The sequence below is a fragment of the Ricinus communis genome, chromosome 3 (genome assembly GCF_019578655.1).
Source record: "Ricinus communis isolate WT05 ecotype wild-type chromosome 3, ASM1957865v1, whole genome shotgun sequence".
In the NCBI taxonomy this organism is placed as follows: domain Eukaryota; kingdom Viridiplantae; phylum Streptophyta; class Magnoliopsida; order Malpighiales; family Euphorbiaceae; genus Ricinus; species Ricinus communis.
In genome coordinates this window covers 5,034,196-5,054,828 of record NC_063258.1, presented here as the reverse complement: position 1 = coordinate 5,054,828, position 20,633 = coordinate 5,034,196, and the positions used below count along the sequence as shown (strand labels likewise).

General features: G+C 30.7%; 3 protein-coding genes across 3 annotated transcripts; all 3 read right to left on the bottom strand.

Moving 5' to 3' along the window:
• Window positions 1-3,464: 3,464 nt before the first annotated feature.
• On the bottom strand, window positions 3,465-6,676 carry LOC8287907 (purple acid phosphatase 17). The gene is made up of 7 exons (XM_002533731.4): window positions 6,409-6,676; window positions 6,010-6,166; window positions 5,796-5,903; window positions 5,032-5,159; window positions 4,120-4,248; window positions 3,974-4,041; window positions 3,465-3,860 (listed from the first exon to the last, which is right to left on the bottom strand). Exons 1-7 carry the CDS (start codon window positions 6,586-6,588, stop codon window positions 3,647-3,649), a joined length of 984 nt encoding a protein of 327 aa, XP_002533777.1. The 5' UTR covers window positions 6,589-6,676; the 3' UTR covers window positions 3,465-3,646.
• A 4,137-nt stretch (window positions 6,677-10,813) lies between these two features.
• On the bottom strand, window positions 10,814-11,149 carry LOC107262421. Its single transcript, XM_015728114.2, has one exon. The coding sequence runs from the start codon at window positions 11,147-11,149 to the stop codon at window positions 10,814-10,816; it is 336 nt and encodes a 111-aa protein (XP_015583600.2).
• A 2,058-nt stretch (window positions 11,150-13,207) lies between these two features.
• LOC8287908 (monoglyceride lipase) lies at window positions 13,208-19,274 on the bottom strand. Its single transcript, XM_048372026.1, has 7 exons — window positions 18,251-19,274; window positions 16,875-16,913; window positions 16,712-16,782; window positions 14,759-14,823; window positions 14,565-14,654; window positions 14,353-14,445; window positions 13,208-14,135 (listed from the first exon to the last, which is right to left on the bottom strand). The coding sequence occupies exons 1-7, from the start codon at window positions 18,898-18,900 to the stop codon at window positions 13,734-13,736; spliced, it is 1,410 nt and encodes a 469-aa protein (XP_048227983.1). The 5' UTR covers window positions 18,901-19,274; the 3' UTR covers window positions 13,208-13,733.
• Between the last annotated feature and the right edge of the window lie 1,359 nt (window positions 19,275-20,633).

Genomic DNA, 20,633 nt, shown 5'->3' with positions numbered 1-20,633 from the left:
GCTCAATTCTCTTCAATTCCCACTTCTTGTTTAAATTAAAATATATTAATATATAAAAACATCATTATCAGGATAATTTAACTCTTTGATCACCAAACAAGTAAATAAAATTTCTATTTTTACCTTTTATATGTCAATTTTTGAGCCTCATACTAAATTTAATATTTTGACAAAATCAAAGCCATATTGTTTATTAGTAGATTAGAGAATTCAATCCTACACTCTCTGGTTTTATATGAATATACTTTGTAATTAAGAAGATGTATTTTATATATTATTGTTGTATATCCAATGAATCTTTTGCCATTTTTAGTTTCAAACCTTTCAAATATTATTTATTGAATTCTTTTTGTAATAAAATTATATTATAATTAAAATTAATTTTATAAAATTACTCCTTATTCTAAAAATGATATATTTTTGAAAATATAATTTTTTTAGTTATTACTTTAATATATTTTAAATAGTACATGACTTAGATGGTGTTTAGTTCAGAAGTTTGATGCAGGTAGACCTGTTCATGGGCCTGGGTACTCGCCCGGCCTGCCCAGGCTCGCACTCTTCGGGCTGGGCTTGGACAATAATTTTTGTGTACAAGCCCGGCCGGCCCGAATCCACAAAAAGCCCGTACTCCTCGGGCAGGGCTTGGGATTTATATAAAAATCCAAGTCCGGCCCGGCCCGACCCAGCCCGATGTCTAGTTTAGTTGGAAAAAAAAGAAATATCATACCTAGCACTCAAACCTATGACCTTCAACTTATAATTAAGTGTTATATACCACTTAGCTACTTATTATTTCTATTTATAATTTTATTGTTATTAATAATATATTAAACAAAACAAAACCCTAAATCTAAATGTAACTGCAATTTGGGACAGGTTTAATAATTGGCCGGGCCGGGCTTTTCAAAAAATTTCGGACTCGGGCTTGGGCTCAGAGATATTAAAAAATTTTCAGGCCTGGGCGGGCTCGGGCTTGTCCAAAATCAAGTCAGGCCCGACCCATGAATAAGTCTAGATGCAGCTAATAGTTGTTTCTTACTGAACAACTATATTAAAACGTTTGGTAAAGATTTAAGAAACAGCAGTTAATAGCTGATTTAGTCTCAATCAGCTGTTGATTGTACCAGCTCTATTTAGAACTTTTTTTTATCAGCTGTTGATTTGATTTTTATTTATTTGGGCATTATTATCCTTATTAAGACTTATTAACAATAACTTACTTTAAATTGATATCATATAATTAAATTTTTATATTTTAAAATAAATTTTTTAATAGCTAAATAATTATAATATTTAAAATTATGGTATTTGAAATTAGAATTTTTATTATTAGGATTTAAATTTTTATTTTTATTTTTAAAATAACTTTTATAAATATTTTTAATAATAAATACAATTGAGTTAAAAAAATCAACTACAAATTTTTTAATTATTATAAGTTATTTTATTGATTTGTGTTATTAAATATAATATTTATAAGATAAAATATATTTAACGATAAATTATACATTCAATAGTCATTTAACATACTAACGGCAACCGCTAATAAAATTATATCAAACGGTTTAATTTATTGGCCATCAGTTATCAGCTATCAGCTACCAGTTACCAGCTGCCTTTATTGATAATGAATCAAATTAAATGGTTCTATTTCTCAAAAAGAAAAAAAAAACTTAGATGATGATTGTTTTTAATTAAATTATTATTTTATTCTAAATTTTTTTCTTATGTGAACAGTTAACAAATATTTTTGTGTGTCCAGAAAGGGGGAGACACACTCCACTTACTATTGAGGAGCAAACTTTACAATACATTAATACTTTCTCAATTTGGCACGAGAAAAACGTGCCGATTTTTTGTTATAATTAAAGCACGTGCTTATTTAGCAATCATAAAGTAATACTTCTCAACTGTGCATACTGCTGCTTCCCTGTTTTTGTGCCACTCGTTCATTTCATATTTCAGTTAAAACGGCCAAAAGTAAACAAATTCTTTTCATATTGTTTTAAACCTACATTTTTAAATATGGTTAAATTATTTGTCAAATATTTTAAAAGTTACTTTCTCTAGTGTTCCCAAAGTGAAAGAATTTATTATAATTTATAATTAATTTTTTTTACTAAATTTATAAATAGTTTAATAGATTGTTGAGTTCACCGCGTATAATAATTAAATCAAAAAGTTGAACATATTATATTTCAAAAAGAGTTATTACTAGTATTAATTGAGAAACTTAGATGAATTACAAGTTATATTTTATCTTAGAAATTCTTGAATTGAAAATGATCTTAGTACCTAATATTAGAAGAAATTTAATTTATAGGGTTGCCTAATTCATAGAAGGGCTACAAGTCATATCATAATCCAATCTTAGGGCCAATGTGAAAGAATATATGATAGACACTTTTACTTCATGCCATTCAATAGGGGATGAAGTAGAATCCGTGTATGTTGGTGATTTTCGAACTATAAATGTTCTTGGTACCTAATATTAGAGCCATTTCAGTTTACATGGCTCTATTAGGAAAGGTTGGAGTTAAAGTGTCAATTAGTTTGATAAGATAGTAATAATAAAAAGGCTTAATATCCTAAACAATTCAAATTTTTATGAAATTTTGTTATTTTGACTAATTTTTTAAAAATTATCAATTTAGCTATAATTTAGCAAAATAAGTGCAATTTTTATTTAATTAAGTTATTTATCAAAATTAAGCACCACGAACAGTGACATGAACTCAAATTAGAAAACGAAAAATCCAAATTAATGGGTTATAATGCCACATTATTTATAAACGTTATTTAATTTTGAATTTTTATTTCTTAAACTGCGTCCATATTACCATTTACATTGCTTAATTTTGACAAAGTAGCAAATTGGTGCAAATATTTAATTTTTTTAGATTGTTTGATCTAATAAAAAATAATATGTTTGTGGACAAAGACTACTATAAACTTTTTATACTTAACAATTCCAATGTTATTGCACATGCTACCTTAATTGATTCAATCGATTTATGACATTCTAGATTAGGATATATTAATATTAGTTATATTCGTAAAATGCAATATATGGGTTTGATTTTTAATATTAATAATACCTGCTTAAATAGAATATGAACTCTTTTGTGCTAAAATAATTAAGAAAATACATTCTCCTGTCCATGGAGAATCTAAATTATAAAATATTTTAATTATATTTTATTAATAATACAGAGTTCTTTCCATAAAATACAGAAATATACTCGTAATATAGTTAAATATTTGGAAAATATTATATTATATATCAATTGATTAAATATTTTTTTTATAATAATAATTTACAGATATGATATGCGTGACCAACAATATATATATATATATATATATATATATAAACCAGTAAAGAACTATATGGGTTAATTTAGTAGGTATAAAATAGATGTTAGAATGAACAACAGTATAAACACATAACTATCTCTAACTGTATATAAACCATATCATTTTCATTTCTCAATTGGGATGACAGAAGAATTAAGAACATCTTACAAAAGTACAACCTTCCCTAGGCTAAATCCAGAAACCAATGGTAATCATGCTTTAAAATTTGGGAAAAACATTTCTCCCATCTTATCTTTCTGTAACCCATGCTAATACAAGTTGGGTATTATATTGATTGGTAAAGTAACTTGGTTGTACTCCATCTATGCAACACATTGCCAAAAATGTCATAGAATGCAACCTCTGCTTCAGACTGAGTCAATTGCACTGACATGAAACCTTGGCCATCATAGAAAAATTTAAGACCTCCTCTCTTCATTTCTTTAAGGTCTCCTCTCCATGCTTTAGATCCTGCTCCACTTGTTAAAAATTGTATTGGGCTGCAGTAAGTTTCTGGGTCAGTGATGTTGACAGAAGCTCTTCTTCCTCTTTTAGGACAACAGGTGAGGTTGAGGATTTTTTTACATTTAAAGCAAAGCAAAAAGGAATTTACCTCTCTGTGTCACTGATATGTTCTAGGCAATGGTCATGTCCATTCATGTAAAAATCAACATTATAGGCCTGCAAACAGAAGGCTGTTAACTCCAGTCATGTTTCTTTGTCCAGAGTTACAAGAAGGAGATGAGAGTGTTTGAGTACCTTGAGGACTGGAAGAAGCTTATTTACAAGTTCTTGGGTGTCTCCATGGTGCCCAATGCTTCTGATTGCATGATGACCAACAACAATTTTCCATTTTGCATTTGACTTGCTTAATGCCAATTCTAGATCCTGTTCAGTAAATGTCATTAAAACTTATGTTCTGCTTTTTAGAGTTATAGAAGGAAATTGGAGTCTATGTCATACATATTAAAAGGAAAAGGTGCCAACCGAAGATACCAAATAGTTCGACGCTTTTATATTTAAAAAAATTTCAAGTTTTTTCTCTTCATAGGTAAGTATCCGTAATTTAGTATTCTCATATTTTACTATATAAATTAATATCTTTAAATTTTTATAATTTAATATTAATATAATACTTATTTCTGAAAATAAAATTATTTATTAAGTGAATAAAAAATATGAGTAATTACATTAAATTCATAATAAATAATTTTTTATTTTTATTGAAAATAAATGGAATAATATTTAAAAATTAAATTATAATATCAGTTTTACCGTGTAAATTTTTTTTAAAAAAATTACCTTTTTAGTTTTTTTAAAAACTACGGTATAATTTTTTTTCGGTTGTTTTGTGATTTTTTTTAATTTTTTTATAGTATTACCAAAAATAGTATTTTTAAAAAAAATTAAAAATATATATTTTTGATATTTTCATACAGTAAAAATAAAAAAAAATTTACACAATAATTTTAATAAAGATAAGAAAACATGGGTATTTTTATTATTTTTCCAACTTTTTAAGCATGTACTATGAGATCCAAATTTTTTTCCCTCATAATATAAGGGGTTAATAAAAAAAAAAGAAAATTAAGAATTTAATAAAACAATATTAGAAATTATAAGGGCTTAATAGTAAATTTTGCCATGTAAAGAGGAAAAAGAAAAAAGAACCTTCATAAGATTTGAAATGTAAGAATGGCGAGAGGAGATGCCCCGCCAGTCGTAGGTGTGACCCTCCGCATTACTGAAGTAGGCATCGACAAATGGATTGGTGTCCACAAAGAACATTTCAGCCAATTCTGTTACACCAAATATAAAAAAAAAAATTAAAAAAACTTGAAATTTAGTTAAATATGCATAAAGATTTAGTGTTTTTTTATTTATTTGAAAATTAAAAAAATATAAATATTAATTTAACGAATTATTACCATAAGTATAAAATACTATATAAATTAATTTTATTTAATTTTAATGATCTATTAATGTAATTAATTTTAATGTAATATGACTGTGAAAGACTAGATTGGCCTGATTTGTTGGTTACATTTGGTTATTGATCAACTAGATATTTTATTTTATTTAAAATTTATTCATTCGTATTTTACAATTATGAGATTCATTTACAAATTTTAAATTTATGTAAATAATTAAAAATTATATATAAATTCATTAATAGAAGAAAGTATATAATTAATAAATTATTTAAAATAATATCTGATTAATTATTTATAATTAAAAGATACATCTGTCATGCTATCTAGCAAAATCCTAATTTAACAATAGCTGTCCATTTATTATTTAAAAGTTTTACTAAATAAATTTAATAAAGAAAAGGTTGAAATGAAAATTATATTTTAGAAATAGTAAATATCAAAAAAAACAAAAGAGAAATTAAATTGGATAAAATTGGAGATGTAGCAGAAGAAATTACAAACCAGCATTGACTATAAAAGACCTTAAACAAAGCCATCTGGTATCAATTTTCCTCAGATAAGGGCTCAACTGTGCTTCTGCATTGCCTCTGTAGTCATGGTTGCCCAAAACTGTAATCAAGAAAAATATTATCACACTCACATCATCACTGTAAATTACAGACAGTGAAAAGATCAAACAAATTTAACAAGCAGGCAGTCTAGTTTTGGAACTTACCACTGTACCACTGCTTCTGCAAGCTGTCTGCAGTGTAGATTTTCTTAAAGGATTCCTCAAATGCCTGGTCATGTTCACCAGTCAGTCCATTATCATAGAAATTATCCCCTGTTGATACCACAAAATCTATTTCCAGCTTCTCTCCAATCCTTCCCATCTATTCAAAACAGAATCATGTCAACGATTTTTACCTAAAAAAACCCAATTCTGAGTTTGCTTCTCAGAATAAGAACAATGAACACAAGTTGCAAGTATGAATGAAGACCCGACACCATCTTTTTCTGTCCTGAACTTCATATATATTTCTTAGTTATGAGCAAGCAGTTCAAGAAAGTTGACATATGTGTGCAGAAGAAAATGAGAAGCAAAAGAGAATGCAGAAAAGGAAATTATTAGAACCTGAAGAGCCACTCGAGACTGGTTAAAAGCACCTCTTCTACCCCAGTCTCCGACGACCAGAAAACTAAGAGAACCATCACTTTTTGCTGGGTGGTCAAATCGTTGAAGATCTCCATGAGTGGACACCAGAAGCAACCCGAAACAACATAATAAAACAAGCCTTAATCCTGCCATTGCCATGATGGAGGATTGATAGATACACCTTATTACCACCAGATCGCCTTAATATATAGCAGTCCAAGATGTCTTTTTTATTTTTATTTTTTCTTTCGTAAAATTGTGCTCAAATTTTAAATATTAATTTATCACACAATTAAATTTATAAATGCTTCATTTAATTAAAAAATAATTAATAGTGACCGTTTTTCTAGACAGTTATATGAAAATAATTTTAAAATTTATTTTGATTTTGCCTTTAAAAAACAAAAAAAAAAAGAGATAATTTTGGTTTGTAATAATTGGCTTTTTATTCAGTTGCATGACAATGAGTGCTGTAACAGAACCAAATCGGTGGCCAGCCAAAAGGGTTAATGGGATATATGCGAATATGCCAATGGATCAAATGCAAGAGATTCAGAGGGCAGCTCTGAGATTCGACAGCATATTCGGTTCTTTAATAAATATAAATTAACTTTATCAGATTCGTATATATAATAAATTTTGTAAATTATCAAAGTTAATATATATAAGAGTCAAAAAATAAACTCTAATTTTCACCCTTTTGAGCTTATTTTTGCAAGAGTCCTTAAATTTCTATATAAATCCAAAAATTCTTTCATTTATGATTATATTTCAATTAAAAAGTTTAAAATTAACTACATTCTTAAGACATAAGAAATAAATGAAAAGCTGAGATCATACATTTATTGAATAATCAAGCGGCCCTTTTTAAAGGCAAATACAAAACAGAATTCCCAACTAGAATGCAATGACTTCCTATATAATAGGAATAGATATTCACTACAACTGAAATGATACTCAATAGCTAAAGACTAGGACAAATTTAAGACCAAATAAACTTCAATCAAATGACTGCATAGTAAACTAAGTAAAACGGTAATTATTTCTAACATTTCCTCCCTTAAACTGAGATTTTTGCTGCATCAATTTACAGAACTTTTCAAAGTACAAACTCCAATCATTTTTCTCAAATTTTGAAAGGAAAAAACCTTAAGAGCTTTAATAAATATATCAACCAGTTGTTCTTCACTTCTAGAATACTTCAAATCAATTTTTCCATCCTTGTCAAGGTCCCTCATATAGTGATATTTAACATCAATGTGCTTGCTTCTCCCATGTAGCACCGGATTCTTGGAAAGCTTGATTGTAGAACTGTTATCACAGTAAATCACAACAGCTTCTTCTTGATTGAATCGCAATTCTTTAAGTATTTTCATAAGCCAAAGAGCTTGACATGCACAAGAAGTGGCAGCAATAAGTTCAGCTTTGGTCGTGGATAAAGTGACAATGGGTTGCTTCTTCGAAGACCAAGACACAGCTGCTAAACCCATCATAAAAATGTATCCATAAGTACTTTTTCGATCGTCAACATCCCCAACATAATCATTATCAGTATAACCAACCAAATCTGACTTTATTCCCTTTTTGAAGAATAAGCCAAAATCTCTAGTACCTTGCAAGTACCGTAGGATTCTCTTTGCAACAGCAAGATGCATTTCAGTTGGAGATTCCATGTATCTACTGATTTGACTCACTGAATGCATTATTTCTGGTTAGTTGCAGTCAAATATATCAAACTCCCAACGATTTGCTTGAACAATGTGTTGTCCAGCTTCTTACCTTCATGATCTTTATTTAACTTTAAGTTAAACTCAGCTGGAGTGCTTATAGGATTGGAATCCTGCATTTGAAACCTGTCCAAAATTTCCCGTACATATTTCTTTTGGCAAACAATAATTCCATCAGCTGATTGCACTATTTCTATGCCCAGAAAGTAGTGCATTAGACCAAGATCCGACATTTCAAACTCTGTCATCATGAACTTCTTAAATTTTTCAAACATGGCAGGATCATTTCCAATAAATATAAGATCATCAACTTACAGACATACAATGAGTATTCTTCCTTCATCTCAAATCTTAACAAAAAGTGTATGCTCATAAGGGAATTTATGAAAACCTTCTTGTAAAAAATAATTCTCGATACAGTTGTACCATGCCTGTGGGGCTTATTTTAAACCGTAAAGAGCCTTTTTTAATTTGTAAACCTGATTTTCATTTCCTATTTTAATATAGCCGGGAGGTTGAGTAACATATACCTGCTCTTCAAGAGTTTCGTGCAAGAATGCCGATTTAACATCCATTTGGAAGATAGGCCATGAACTCTGAGCAACCAATGCAATTACCATTCTGATGGTATCATGTCGTCCAACTGGAGCAAAAACCTCTTTATAATCAACACCATACTGTTGCTTGTAGCCTTTGGCTACTAAACGCGCCTTATACTTTTCGACTTCCCCATTCTCTTTCAACTTTGTTTTGAACACTCATTTTATGCTAATGACTTCATGCCCTTCTAGTAAATCAGTTAGCTCCCATGTTCCATTTCTTTCAATGGCTTCAATTTCATCATTCATTGCATTGCACCATTTAGAATCTTTAACAGCACTTTCATATGTTGTAGGATCACAATCAGCAAACAAAGCAAAATGAGTGATTGGATCTTCATCTTGAAAATTTCTTGGCACTTCAAAGTCCACCATCCACCCTGGTCTTTTCGAACATGTTTAGCTTCAGTAGTGGAATCACATTCTATTGTTGTTGGTGAAGAGTCAAGACTACATGGTGTTGTATTTGGTGGAGCTCTTAGTGAAGGCAGTTCTGAAATTTGCTGATGTAGAGGTTGCTCCATGTGCTCTTGTTCTTCATTGGATTCATTGTCAAGAATAATTATCGTGGACTGTTGTTCATCCCAATTCCATATGCTTTCCTCGTCAAAAATCACATCTCTGCTGGTTATTATCTTCCAATGGATTGAACAACTTGTATGCTTTTGATACTTCACTTACACCGAGAAAAATACATTTTTCACCCTTATCATCAAGCTTCTTCCCCTTTTCTTCTAGTACATGTGCGTAGCCGATGCAATAGAAAATTTTAAAATGACCTACTGCTGGCTTCTTCCCATTCCAAGCTTCTTCTGGAGTCATATTTTGAACAGCAAACATTGGACATTTATTCAAAATATGAATGCTCCAATTCACCGCTTCAGGCTAAAATTTCTTTGGAATTCTTCCTTTTGCCATCAAGCTTTTCACCATATTAAGAATGGTTCTGTTTTTCTGCTCCGATATGCCATTTTGTTGTGGCGTATATGAAGCTGTCAGCTCTCTCCGAATGCCATGACTGTCACAGAAAGCTTCGAACTCCTTTAAACAATATTCTCCACCACGATCGGTATGAAGGCATTTAATTTTTCTCTCAGTTTGAGTTTCAACAATCCTTAAAGCTTCTAAATATGCCAAAAGCTTCTGACTTTGCCTTCAAAAAATAAACCCAAGTTTTTCGAGTATAATCATCAATGAAGGTAATTAGATACCTTTTACCTCCATTTGAAGTTGGGATTTATGGGTCCACATATATCGGAATGAATCAGCTCCAGGACTTGCTTTACTCTCCATGACTTTCCTTTAAGAAATTGTGAACGATGTTGTTTGCCAACCACACATTCTTCACAAACTTAGGAAGGAACAATAATCTGAGGAAGACCCGTCACCATATTTCTTTGTTGAAGCGTTTTTAATTCGTTAAAATTCAAATGACTATAACGAAAGTGCCAAAGCCATGATGGATCTTTCGTTGCAGCCATTAAACAAGTTTCAACATTCTCTATCTTTAAGGGAAACAACCTGTTTGAATTCATTTGAACAACAACAATAGCACATCTAGACGGATCATATATTTCACAAGCATTCTTTTTGAATCGTTATCACATAACCCTTCTCTAACAACTGACCAGCACTAAGCAAATTACATTTTAAATTTGGCACATAAAGAACATTTGAAATTGTTTCTACAAACCCATTCTTGATTTTAATATTAATGTTGCCCTTTCCCATCACACTAACAGTAGAATAATCACCAAAACTTACTATAGAATGAAATCCTTCATCTAAGAATGAAAAAAAAGACTAACTTCCACACATATGGTTGCTGCAGCTTGTATACACGTACCAAACATCCGATTGAGATTCTTTTTCATCTTGTACAGACATTAATAATGTTTATGCCTCCTTTGTTTCAACAAAATTTGACATTTCTCCCCTTTCTTTGTCATTCGGCAACTTTGTGTAACATTCAAAGCATTAATGTCCAAATTTATGGCATTTGTAACACTCTACCTTAGACTTGTCCTACTGATCTCATCCTTTGCCTCTGCCAAGCGATTAGTCATGAACAAATAGATTATGTCTGCCACCATCTCCATTCCCTCGATAGCCTCTGCCCCTTCCTCTTCCCCTTGCATTAGAGAAATTAGTAGAAGATGTTACTTTCAAAGCTTGCTCCTCTATAGTAGTGTTCCGATTTCGATTAATTTTCTGCTCATGGATCAATAAAGAATTATGAAGTTCATCAAGCGAGAGTGAATCTATATCTTTAGATTCTTTGATGGAGCAGACAACAAAGTTGAACTTTTCAGTCAAAGACCGCAATATCTTCTCAACGATCACAACATCTTCCATTTTCTCACCATGAAACCGCATGTTGGTGGCAATCCCCATCGTCCTAGAAAATAGCTTGTAACAGATTCGCCATCTTTCATTTCTAAACACTTAAAAAAATTTCTCAAGGCTTGAAGCTGTGCACGCTTCACTCTAGAAGACCTTTCATATTTTCTCTTCATTGAATCTCATATGTCCTTGGAAGTATCTTTATAAAGAATTGTTTCCAACATGGATCGTTCAATAGCTTGAAACAACTAATTCTTTGCTTTCAATTTCAGCTTTAATGCTTCCATTTCTGTCTTTTGTGCATCTGTGATTGTTGAGCTAGGTGTTGTTTGAGATATGCCATCTGAAACAACTTGCCAACATTCTTTCGATCTCAGAAAGTTCTCCATTAACATGCTCCAATGATCATGGTGACCATCAGAACATGGAATAGCTGGCTGCACAAAATTTTCAAAATTCTTTTTTTTTTTTTATTCTCAACTTGTCTCTGATACCACTGTTAAGACATAAGAAAGAAATGGAAAGCTGAAATCATACATTTATTGAATAATCAAGCAGCCATTTTTAAAGGCAAATACAAAATAGGAATAGATATTCACTACAACTGAAATGCTAGTGAATATCTAAAGACTAGGACAAATTTAAGACCAAATAAACTTCAATCAAATGATTGCATAGTAAACTAAGTAAAATAGTAATTATTTCTAACACTACATTCTTAAATAAGAGTTTTGCTAGAGTAATATATAAATTTATTTTTTAATTATAAATAATCAATCGAATATTATTTTAAATAATTTATTAATTTTATATATTATTCTATTAATTTCAAGGCCTATTTGATCCCTCTCTTGCGATCCTTCCTTTACGAGGCCTAGCCGATCAACTGACTGTTCGATGCTATCTTCACCCATTTTATCCACTCGATTCAATTGTCGATATTTTATATAAATTTTAGTTGTCTATACAAATTAAATTTATATAAGTGGATTTTATAATTATCAAGGACCATTTATTAAATCTCAAAAATAGATAAAAGAATCTTTAATAAGTAAAAATAATGTATTTAGCTTATCAATAATTAAGGGCTATATATAATTAACTAATCTATTATTTTATTATGTTAAAAAATCATTAAAACTAAGATAATATCAATTTTATAAGTTTATATGGTACCATATGTTCATAGTACATTAAAATGATCCTTAACTGGATTAATGTATTTGATGTGTTAGAAAATATAAATATGGAATTCATTCAAGTTAAATAACATTATAATGGAAATGAATTATAATAAAAGAAAAAGAAATTAATTAAAATATAAAATAAGATCATAAAATTAAAAAGAATATTTTGATATTATACCAAGTTTTAACTTATTAATATAAAATTTATATAAAAAATTTACCTCTTTTATTAGAATTTTTAGTTTAAATTTAACTAATTCTATAAATTCTTTGATTATCTCCAATCATATTTCATTAATCAAAAAGAACAAGATTAAGATTTGGTATCACATCTGGGTAAATGTGGCTGCTGAGGTGGCACTTGCTATGAAGAATATAACTAGGTATCTCTTGTTCATCTCAAGAAAATCACAGATAGCTAGTCACTAGAAGTATTTTTTTCTTTATTCGGTTTAATTCAATTAATTTTAAGTATAGATTTTGTTTATTTAGCTTAAATCACTTAAAATTTAAAATTATATCGATTCCGTTAAATTTTATATAAAAAAACTCAATATAACTGATCTTCTAATTATTTATTAGAATTTATTTTTTATTTTTATTATAAAATTTAATTTTTAAAATGATTCTAAGTTTGATTCAGTCTAATTCATTGGTACATATTCACATACAAATCAATTAATTTCACTTATTTTTAAAATCGATTCATTCTTTAAAATGGTTTGATTCGGTTTTGAATCCAACCGATTGCTCACCCCTACTAATGCCCATACTCATTATTTGAGAAATAGAGATCTGATAACCCAATAAAAAATTAAAATATATCCAACTTGAAATGAACTCCAAAATTTAGGGACCAGCATATTTTGGGACAAATCAACAATATGCATAACCAAATGTTAATCAGTATAATTAAAACAGATTCTGTAAATGGCTGTTGTTTATTTCTTTGAATAATATATTGGGAAAGTGAGAAGCAAAAAGCTGTTACTAGATCCACTGGGAGCCGAGTACATTGATTTTGCCTCAAACTTAGTGGCTCTCATGGGATAATGAAGCCACTCTTGGTGCTGCAGCTGCAACCTTTCATTTGGCCTTCAATCTTCTTCATCTCCTCCCGGTATCATCCATTGATCGAACCACTACAACCTGCAGACTCGGGGACTCGATAGTCAACCTGGTAGGTCCTCAGGTATCAACACCATGCCTGATAAAAGAAAGCAAAGGATGCCTGCTGCAATGCTTAGTGCAGAAATAACATTACAACCAACCAAAAAGCAAAATGGTTCAGGTTTCAACAAGAACGTGCTGAATTTTACTCAGCAGCATTACAATGTAGCTTGCCTAGTTAATTGGAAAGTTCAAGCTGCAAACCCATAGAGATGCTGATCTGATTATGGAGTCTTCTAATCCTGTAGACTAAATGTCCAATAATTAGCTTTGTCGCTCTATACCCTACGACTCAACCACTCAATTATTTCATTCACAATATCATCTCGCTCGAGCTCAAACAGAAGATCATGTAAAAATCCTTCCAGTAATTTGATGGTTTTGTCAGTGGAGGAGGCTTCGTCATACAGTTTTTGTGAAGCTTCCGGATCAGTTACAGTGTCAGCAGTACCATGGAGAACAAGAAAGGGAACTCTCAGTCTGCTTAAATTCCGCTGCAAGTAAGTTGTAATCCGGAGAATCTCATATCCAGTTCTTATCCTGATTGCTCCAGTGTACACCAGTGGGTCCGAATATTTGGCCACTAGTGCCTCTGGGTCCCGAGAAACTGGCAAGCCCTTCTTATTTGCAGCACTGAGTTGGAACCTTGGCAACAAAAATGAGAAAATTGGGGCTAGTACCTGTCACAATATAAACAAGGAAACAATAAATTCACAAAAGATCCTGCTCACCAATTAGAAATGCATTTTAATCACCATGTACATTCCGAAACTTAGACAAGCACTGCAAAAACACGGAATACAATGTAATCATCCAACAATTTTCTGCAATTACGCCTTTGTATATCAAAGCAATACAACACAAATTTTGTGAGGAAAGTAGAAGTAGCATTCTTACTACAAAAATAGGATGGGATGGCTGAACTCCTACTGCAGGTGAAGTCAGTACTACTCCTGCTACGCGGGCTTCAACTTTTGGATCCAGCATCGCCTGCAATTGCCCATAGAATACAAAGTAAAAAAGTAACTATTTAGATTCTATGCATTCTGTGAGGATAAATGCAAGCATTTATACTTCAATCAAATAATCGGAAGTTAAGCCAACCTTACCTTGAGGACAATGGCACCTCCTGTTGAGTGTCCGAAGCAAAAACAGGGAAGCCCAGGATTCTCTCCTAAAACTTTATCAAGAAATGATTTCTAGCCATAGATGAGCAGAGAAAAAACAAAAAATTAATGCATTTAGAGGTTTAATCAAACGAAAATGAAAACCATCATCTGGCAAATGAAACTCAAGAACATACCAAATCATTGACAGCATAATCAAGAGCATGAACATATGAGTGAAGCCCATCACTTCCGCCATGTCCTAGTACCAGAGAGGCACATATATAAGATAACCATAGACTTAAAATAAATGTAAGGAATATACCAAATAAGTAGCTCAAGCATATACCTTATCTGGGTAGCTAAGCAATTACATAGTCAAAAAATGATCTCTAAAAGAGTTCTTCAATAGGGCAAAAAATAGCGATTTTCATTCATTGAGGGATGGGGAGGGACACAGGAAAGTACAAAAAGTCACCAAATAAATAAGTTAAAAACTCAACCATGGCAATACACAAATGTGAATATTTCGCTAGTAAATATCAAGTTCAGCAGAAACTGATGCTATTGACCTGTAAGAACATGAGTTTTAATAATGTAAGATAGACTAAGTGTCTCCAAACTGCAGTCTTATGTCAGGATGCAGATGGAGAAGGTTCTGGTTTTAGGCCTATTAACTTTGAGTTTTGACTCCAGAAAAAGAACGAGGGGGAGGTGGGAAGAGAAACTAAAATCAATATATAGAAGGTCCATCAATTTCAGGTAATATTATGCAGTAAATCACACCCTTTTGTTGTATTCTACAGCTTATAAAATGAGAAAAATTACATATGATGTAGCCTTAAATTGTATTCAGATCATGCATCCTCCCTTTGCAATTCCGTATAAGGAAGGTCAGACACAATACATGCAAATAATATGCTTACTTATTAAGAGAAGCTTCACAAGTTACTTTTTGGCACCAATTGACATCCCAATCCCTGCAACATTCAAATATAGATGCAGTGTTGAAGAAAAGTGATCGCTAGATCACGAATATTTAGAGAACAAAAGAAAAAATGCTAAGAGAAAATATACAGATGCATGAAATATTATCTTTTTAAAGCTTAGATTCTACTCTAGCCAGTGTAGCCACTGAAATAGTTATACAGTTATTCTTGTAAGAGGAAACAAGGAAACATTCAAGTTGTGCAGTTCTTTGTTCTATGTTTCATGCATGATATTCAGAGCTATAAACCTCAAGGAACTACAACGATAATGCTAGTAAAGAAAGCATGTAGCCACTATCATCTTTTTGTATCTATAACCGAATAAAAAAATGATAAAAAAAAATAAAAAAATAAAAAACTGGATTGATTAATGAGAAATTTGCAATTTTATTTGACAAATAGTATGATGCTCATGCTGGCATATTTATGGTGCCCACCAAGAAACAATTGAAATTCGAAATGTTCCTGAAGTTCAAAGAGTTCCAATAAATTTTACTGCTGCTGGACCATTCAAGTTTGTAAAATAAATTAATTGAAATTTCACCAAACTAAAATTAAACTTCAATAATTTGGATATGGTACGCTGGGCAAATATCATCCACAAGAAAAGAAAGCTTAAAAGATACAATATCAGGGGTTTTACAATTGCATTTATTGTATGAGAAGAATGTCGTGTTTTGAATCCATGTGAAGGAATATGAGGATTAAATAAGATAAAATTTCTCCCACCTCCCCCTATCCTTCATTTGTTTGTCTTTGGTACCTTTTCCCCTATGACCTATGACTTCTGTACATTCAAATGAAAGCAGAATCACCAATCTTGGCCTCTAAAATCATCATGTAGTTGAGATTATGGTAGTTGCCTCAGGACAAACATGACAAAGCCAGACTGTACGATATGTTCGAAGACATAAGATCATACAGCATACTTTTATAAATCAAACAGGTCCAGAACCTATCTGTTTATCAAGAAGGAAACACGAAGAGAATATCTAGATTTCAACACTAGCCCCAGTTTTGGAGTTAATAAAATTGTGATGGAAAGCCAAAATATACGTCAAAGTAAAAGGTAGCATTTCCAATGAGGCACATAGAAATTTGTATGGCTTGTTAAGAAAAGGAAATTTATGACAATCATTTACAAAATAGTTTCATTCTTACCAATCCAATCCATTCCATAAACCTTAAATCCATGAGAGTTCAACTGCTTGGCAAAATCACTATATCTGCCACTGTTGTAAAAATTACTAAATGTCAGCAAATAATCAAACCATTGATCAACTGGAAATGACTACTCAGCAAGCATTAGCAGCAAATAACAAACCTGTGCTCATTCAGGCCATGCATAAGAACAACCAATCCCCTGAAAATATGGGTAAAACAATGTTATCATCTGTGAGACAACGTATTTTATTATTCATCTATAGGACAAGATAGAGCCCAGCATATAAACCCAAGTGCAAGAAACCTGGTCATATCCCATTTAAAATCCAAGAGTTAGTGTAATTTGATCCTTCACATTTTGCATAAGATGAAACAACAATCAGTACAATGAAATTTGTTCTGTTTCAACAAGATAAGACTATTTTCCTTGAAGATTCAAACATGGCTCCAAGAGAAAAACAGAGAGCAAGAGATTAAGCATGATTTTTCAGTTATTTCTGTAGAGTGGACCAGCTTTTCCTTTTCATTTCTACGTCATAATTTCCAAAAAATGAAATCCCCTATACCATATACACCAAGTCTGAGGTGAATCACTATCCTCACAAAACCAGTCAAGTGCAAGTAGACCTATATTCAGCAGCAGTGAACCTTGTTCATGTTCCTTGTTCAAGGTGATTCTCACCAGACTGATAAAAGTAGACCTATTTCTTTTTCATTTTCTAATATTACATTCATTGCAATAGAATGTTACTCAAGGATATTAATTAAGATTTTAGAATTGTGTGCCAACTGATAACAATGTCAGACTATAATACAAGACAGTTATAGCAGAATATGGCAAAATAGTCTCTAAGAGCATTTCATAAACCACGTTGCACTGTGAATAAGAGGGGACCATGGTTAGATAGTGACAGACGTACTTGGATGTGACAATTTTCTGGATACGATCCAGCCATTAGCACAAAGCAGATCATTCCTTAGGAATATGGCAGCACACAGACGTAGTTTCTAACAATAAATTATAGTAATGATGGGCAAGAAATATGCTCTCCTAATTATTCAACACCATTGGAAACGTAGCCATTCGTGTAGCAGCATCAGCATACATTCCTAGATGCATGCATATCTACATACATGCTTAAACAAACTATTATAGTTTTTAAAGTTGGATCTTCGACTAATTTTGATATTCAGATTTAAATGGCAATATATTCCTTACACCAAAATGTCATGTCACATTCATAGCATAGATAAATGAATAAAATGCATTAAGAAAATGGTAATATGTCAATTAACAGAAGTGAATTAGACACAAAACTCAATTTGCTAATAGCTAGAAGATTCAAACCATGTGGTTTTTAACAGAAAATAGAAATGATAACACTAACAAAATTGAAGAATCAGATAGTGACTTGAATGGAGAGCTCTCGAATTATTAGTGTTCAGTAAAAACATAAAATAAAAGAAAAATAAGAAGAATAAATTATATTTTGATTAATTGTCATTAACAAGATAGAAAAATAATTAAGAGATTACCTAATGTTGACAGAAACTGGGGCCCACAACTGGGTAAAAATGGTATCACCTCTGGCAGTAACAAAAAGAGAAAAGTCCCTGTCGCAATTCGGGTCATCATCCTGCGTCACCCTTCTTATTGCCAACGCCCTCCTCGCGGCCACCTCTTGATCCACCACCACCACCGAACTGCCACCACCACCACCACCAACCGATGACGCACTGCTCTTCCAAGGCACAATTGTCGTTGGAACCCGCACCTTAGTGGACCCTTTCCTCAGGGCCCCACCGCAATCCTCAACATCTTTATTATTATTATTATTGCTATTATTATTAATAGCCTTCTCAGCCGGTACCGTCCTTCTTCGACCTCGAAACGGAAGCAAAAGCAGTAAAACGACAGCGTTTATAAGCATTAAAAGACTCTTCAACGCTCTAACCGAAAACAACGCATTTATCCGTCCGCTCGCACCTGACGTCAAAATTAACGACGTTGAAGAAGAAGAAGAAGAAGACGACGAGGACGGTTCTATTGCCATTGAAAACGACGACGATGATTTTCTTTTAAAGATTAACGGCGGCTTTACATGAATTTTGGTGGATACAGAGACTGGAAAAAAGGGTCGATTTCTTGGTGTAATAATAATCGTTCTTGCTGCAGAACAGATCATAAACACAAACGAAAAATGATGAATGAATCCACAAAATGAAGAACCACAAATTGGCTGATTGCTTCTTTGCTCTTATTGATCTTTCTATCTCTCTCTCTCTCTCTCTCTCTCAGGAATTAAAAAAGAAAGAAAAAAAAGAATTGGCCCAAGTATGGATTGGCCACATTTAGTTGGACGTCTTTATATATGTTATATGCAGTTGACACAGAGGAAGAAGAAGAAGAAGAAGAAAGAGAGCATCATGTGCTATTATTATAACATTCTACAGAATTCTCTCTACATTTGTTAACTGCACCTATTGTTTGTCTGTTTTTTTTTTTTTTAATTTTTATTTGCTTGCTTATAACAAAATGAAACATTTCCTCGCTTAACTCGCCAATACGTGAAATATATTATTCTGAGTATCTCATTAAAATTTAAAAATCATGTCTTGGATAATGAGAATAATCAATTATAGTAAAATACTATTTTTTATTAATTATTTAAAAATAATATATATATATATATATTTATATATATTAATTTTTTAGGCATAAAATAATATATACGCTGTATATATTATTTAAAATTAAAAATTATACATTTATAAACATATTTTTTAAATCTTATAATAGACACAGCAGATCAGTACAGTGTCACATTATAATATTAGAATATTTTATGGAGTTGAATATCTTTTTCAAAAAACTTGGTTAAATTATATATAATTTACTTTTTATTTCTCTATATTATATGAATATAATCATTAATAAATAATTGATTAAATTGTATTAAGAAATTTTGATGTGTCACGTAATAACTATTATTTTTTCAACTGCTATATCAGCATTTGTTAATAATATATTATAATTTTATTTATTAACGGTGGTATTCACGGAGTACTAAAGTTATAAAAAGCAAATCATATATGTTAAAATAAAAATACATTAAATTATGAGATAATTTATTAAATTTTTATTTTATTTTATTAAATTATCATTTAATTTAATGTATTTTCAGTTTAAGATATGTAATTTTTTTGTCACTTTGATATTTTGTAAATATATAGTAAATAGCGGTCAAATTAAAAAATACTATTAAGAAATTCTAACGTGACATGCAATAATTACTATTCATTTAGTTGCCATACCAGTAATTTTTTTAATAATATTGTACAATTTAATTACTATTTGTTAATGATCATACTGTTAGGATATTAAAGTGATAAAAAAAACTACATGTCTTAAAATAAAAATATATTAAACTATAATTTAATAAAATTTTATTTGTTTTTTTATTATGGGTACCATATTATATATAAAACTGATCCTTATTTAGATTGATCACTATAGAAATTCAAAGTTTATAATCTTTGATATAATAAAAAACTTTAGAATTTAAAATAATGTATCACTGGACAACACTATATGCATATACTATACAATATTTTAAGCAACCCAAGAAGAGGCTTTTTCTCCTACATTAACAATATATTGAGTAAAACTACTAATTTTCCCATTATAAAGTTATAATATCTATTAGTTTTAAGATATTATAACTTTGTTTGAAAAGTTTTTATTAATTGTTGCTGATAATATATTAAATAATTATTTAAAATAATTTATATATAAATATATTTTATTATATAATATTATTTTCAATCATATAAATTATAATACTAATTAAATAATTCTAGTTAACTCAGTTGTATTTATTATTGAGAATATTTTATAACAATTATTTTAAAGTATGGA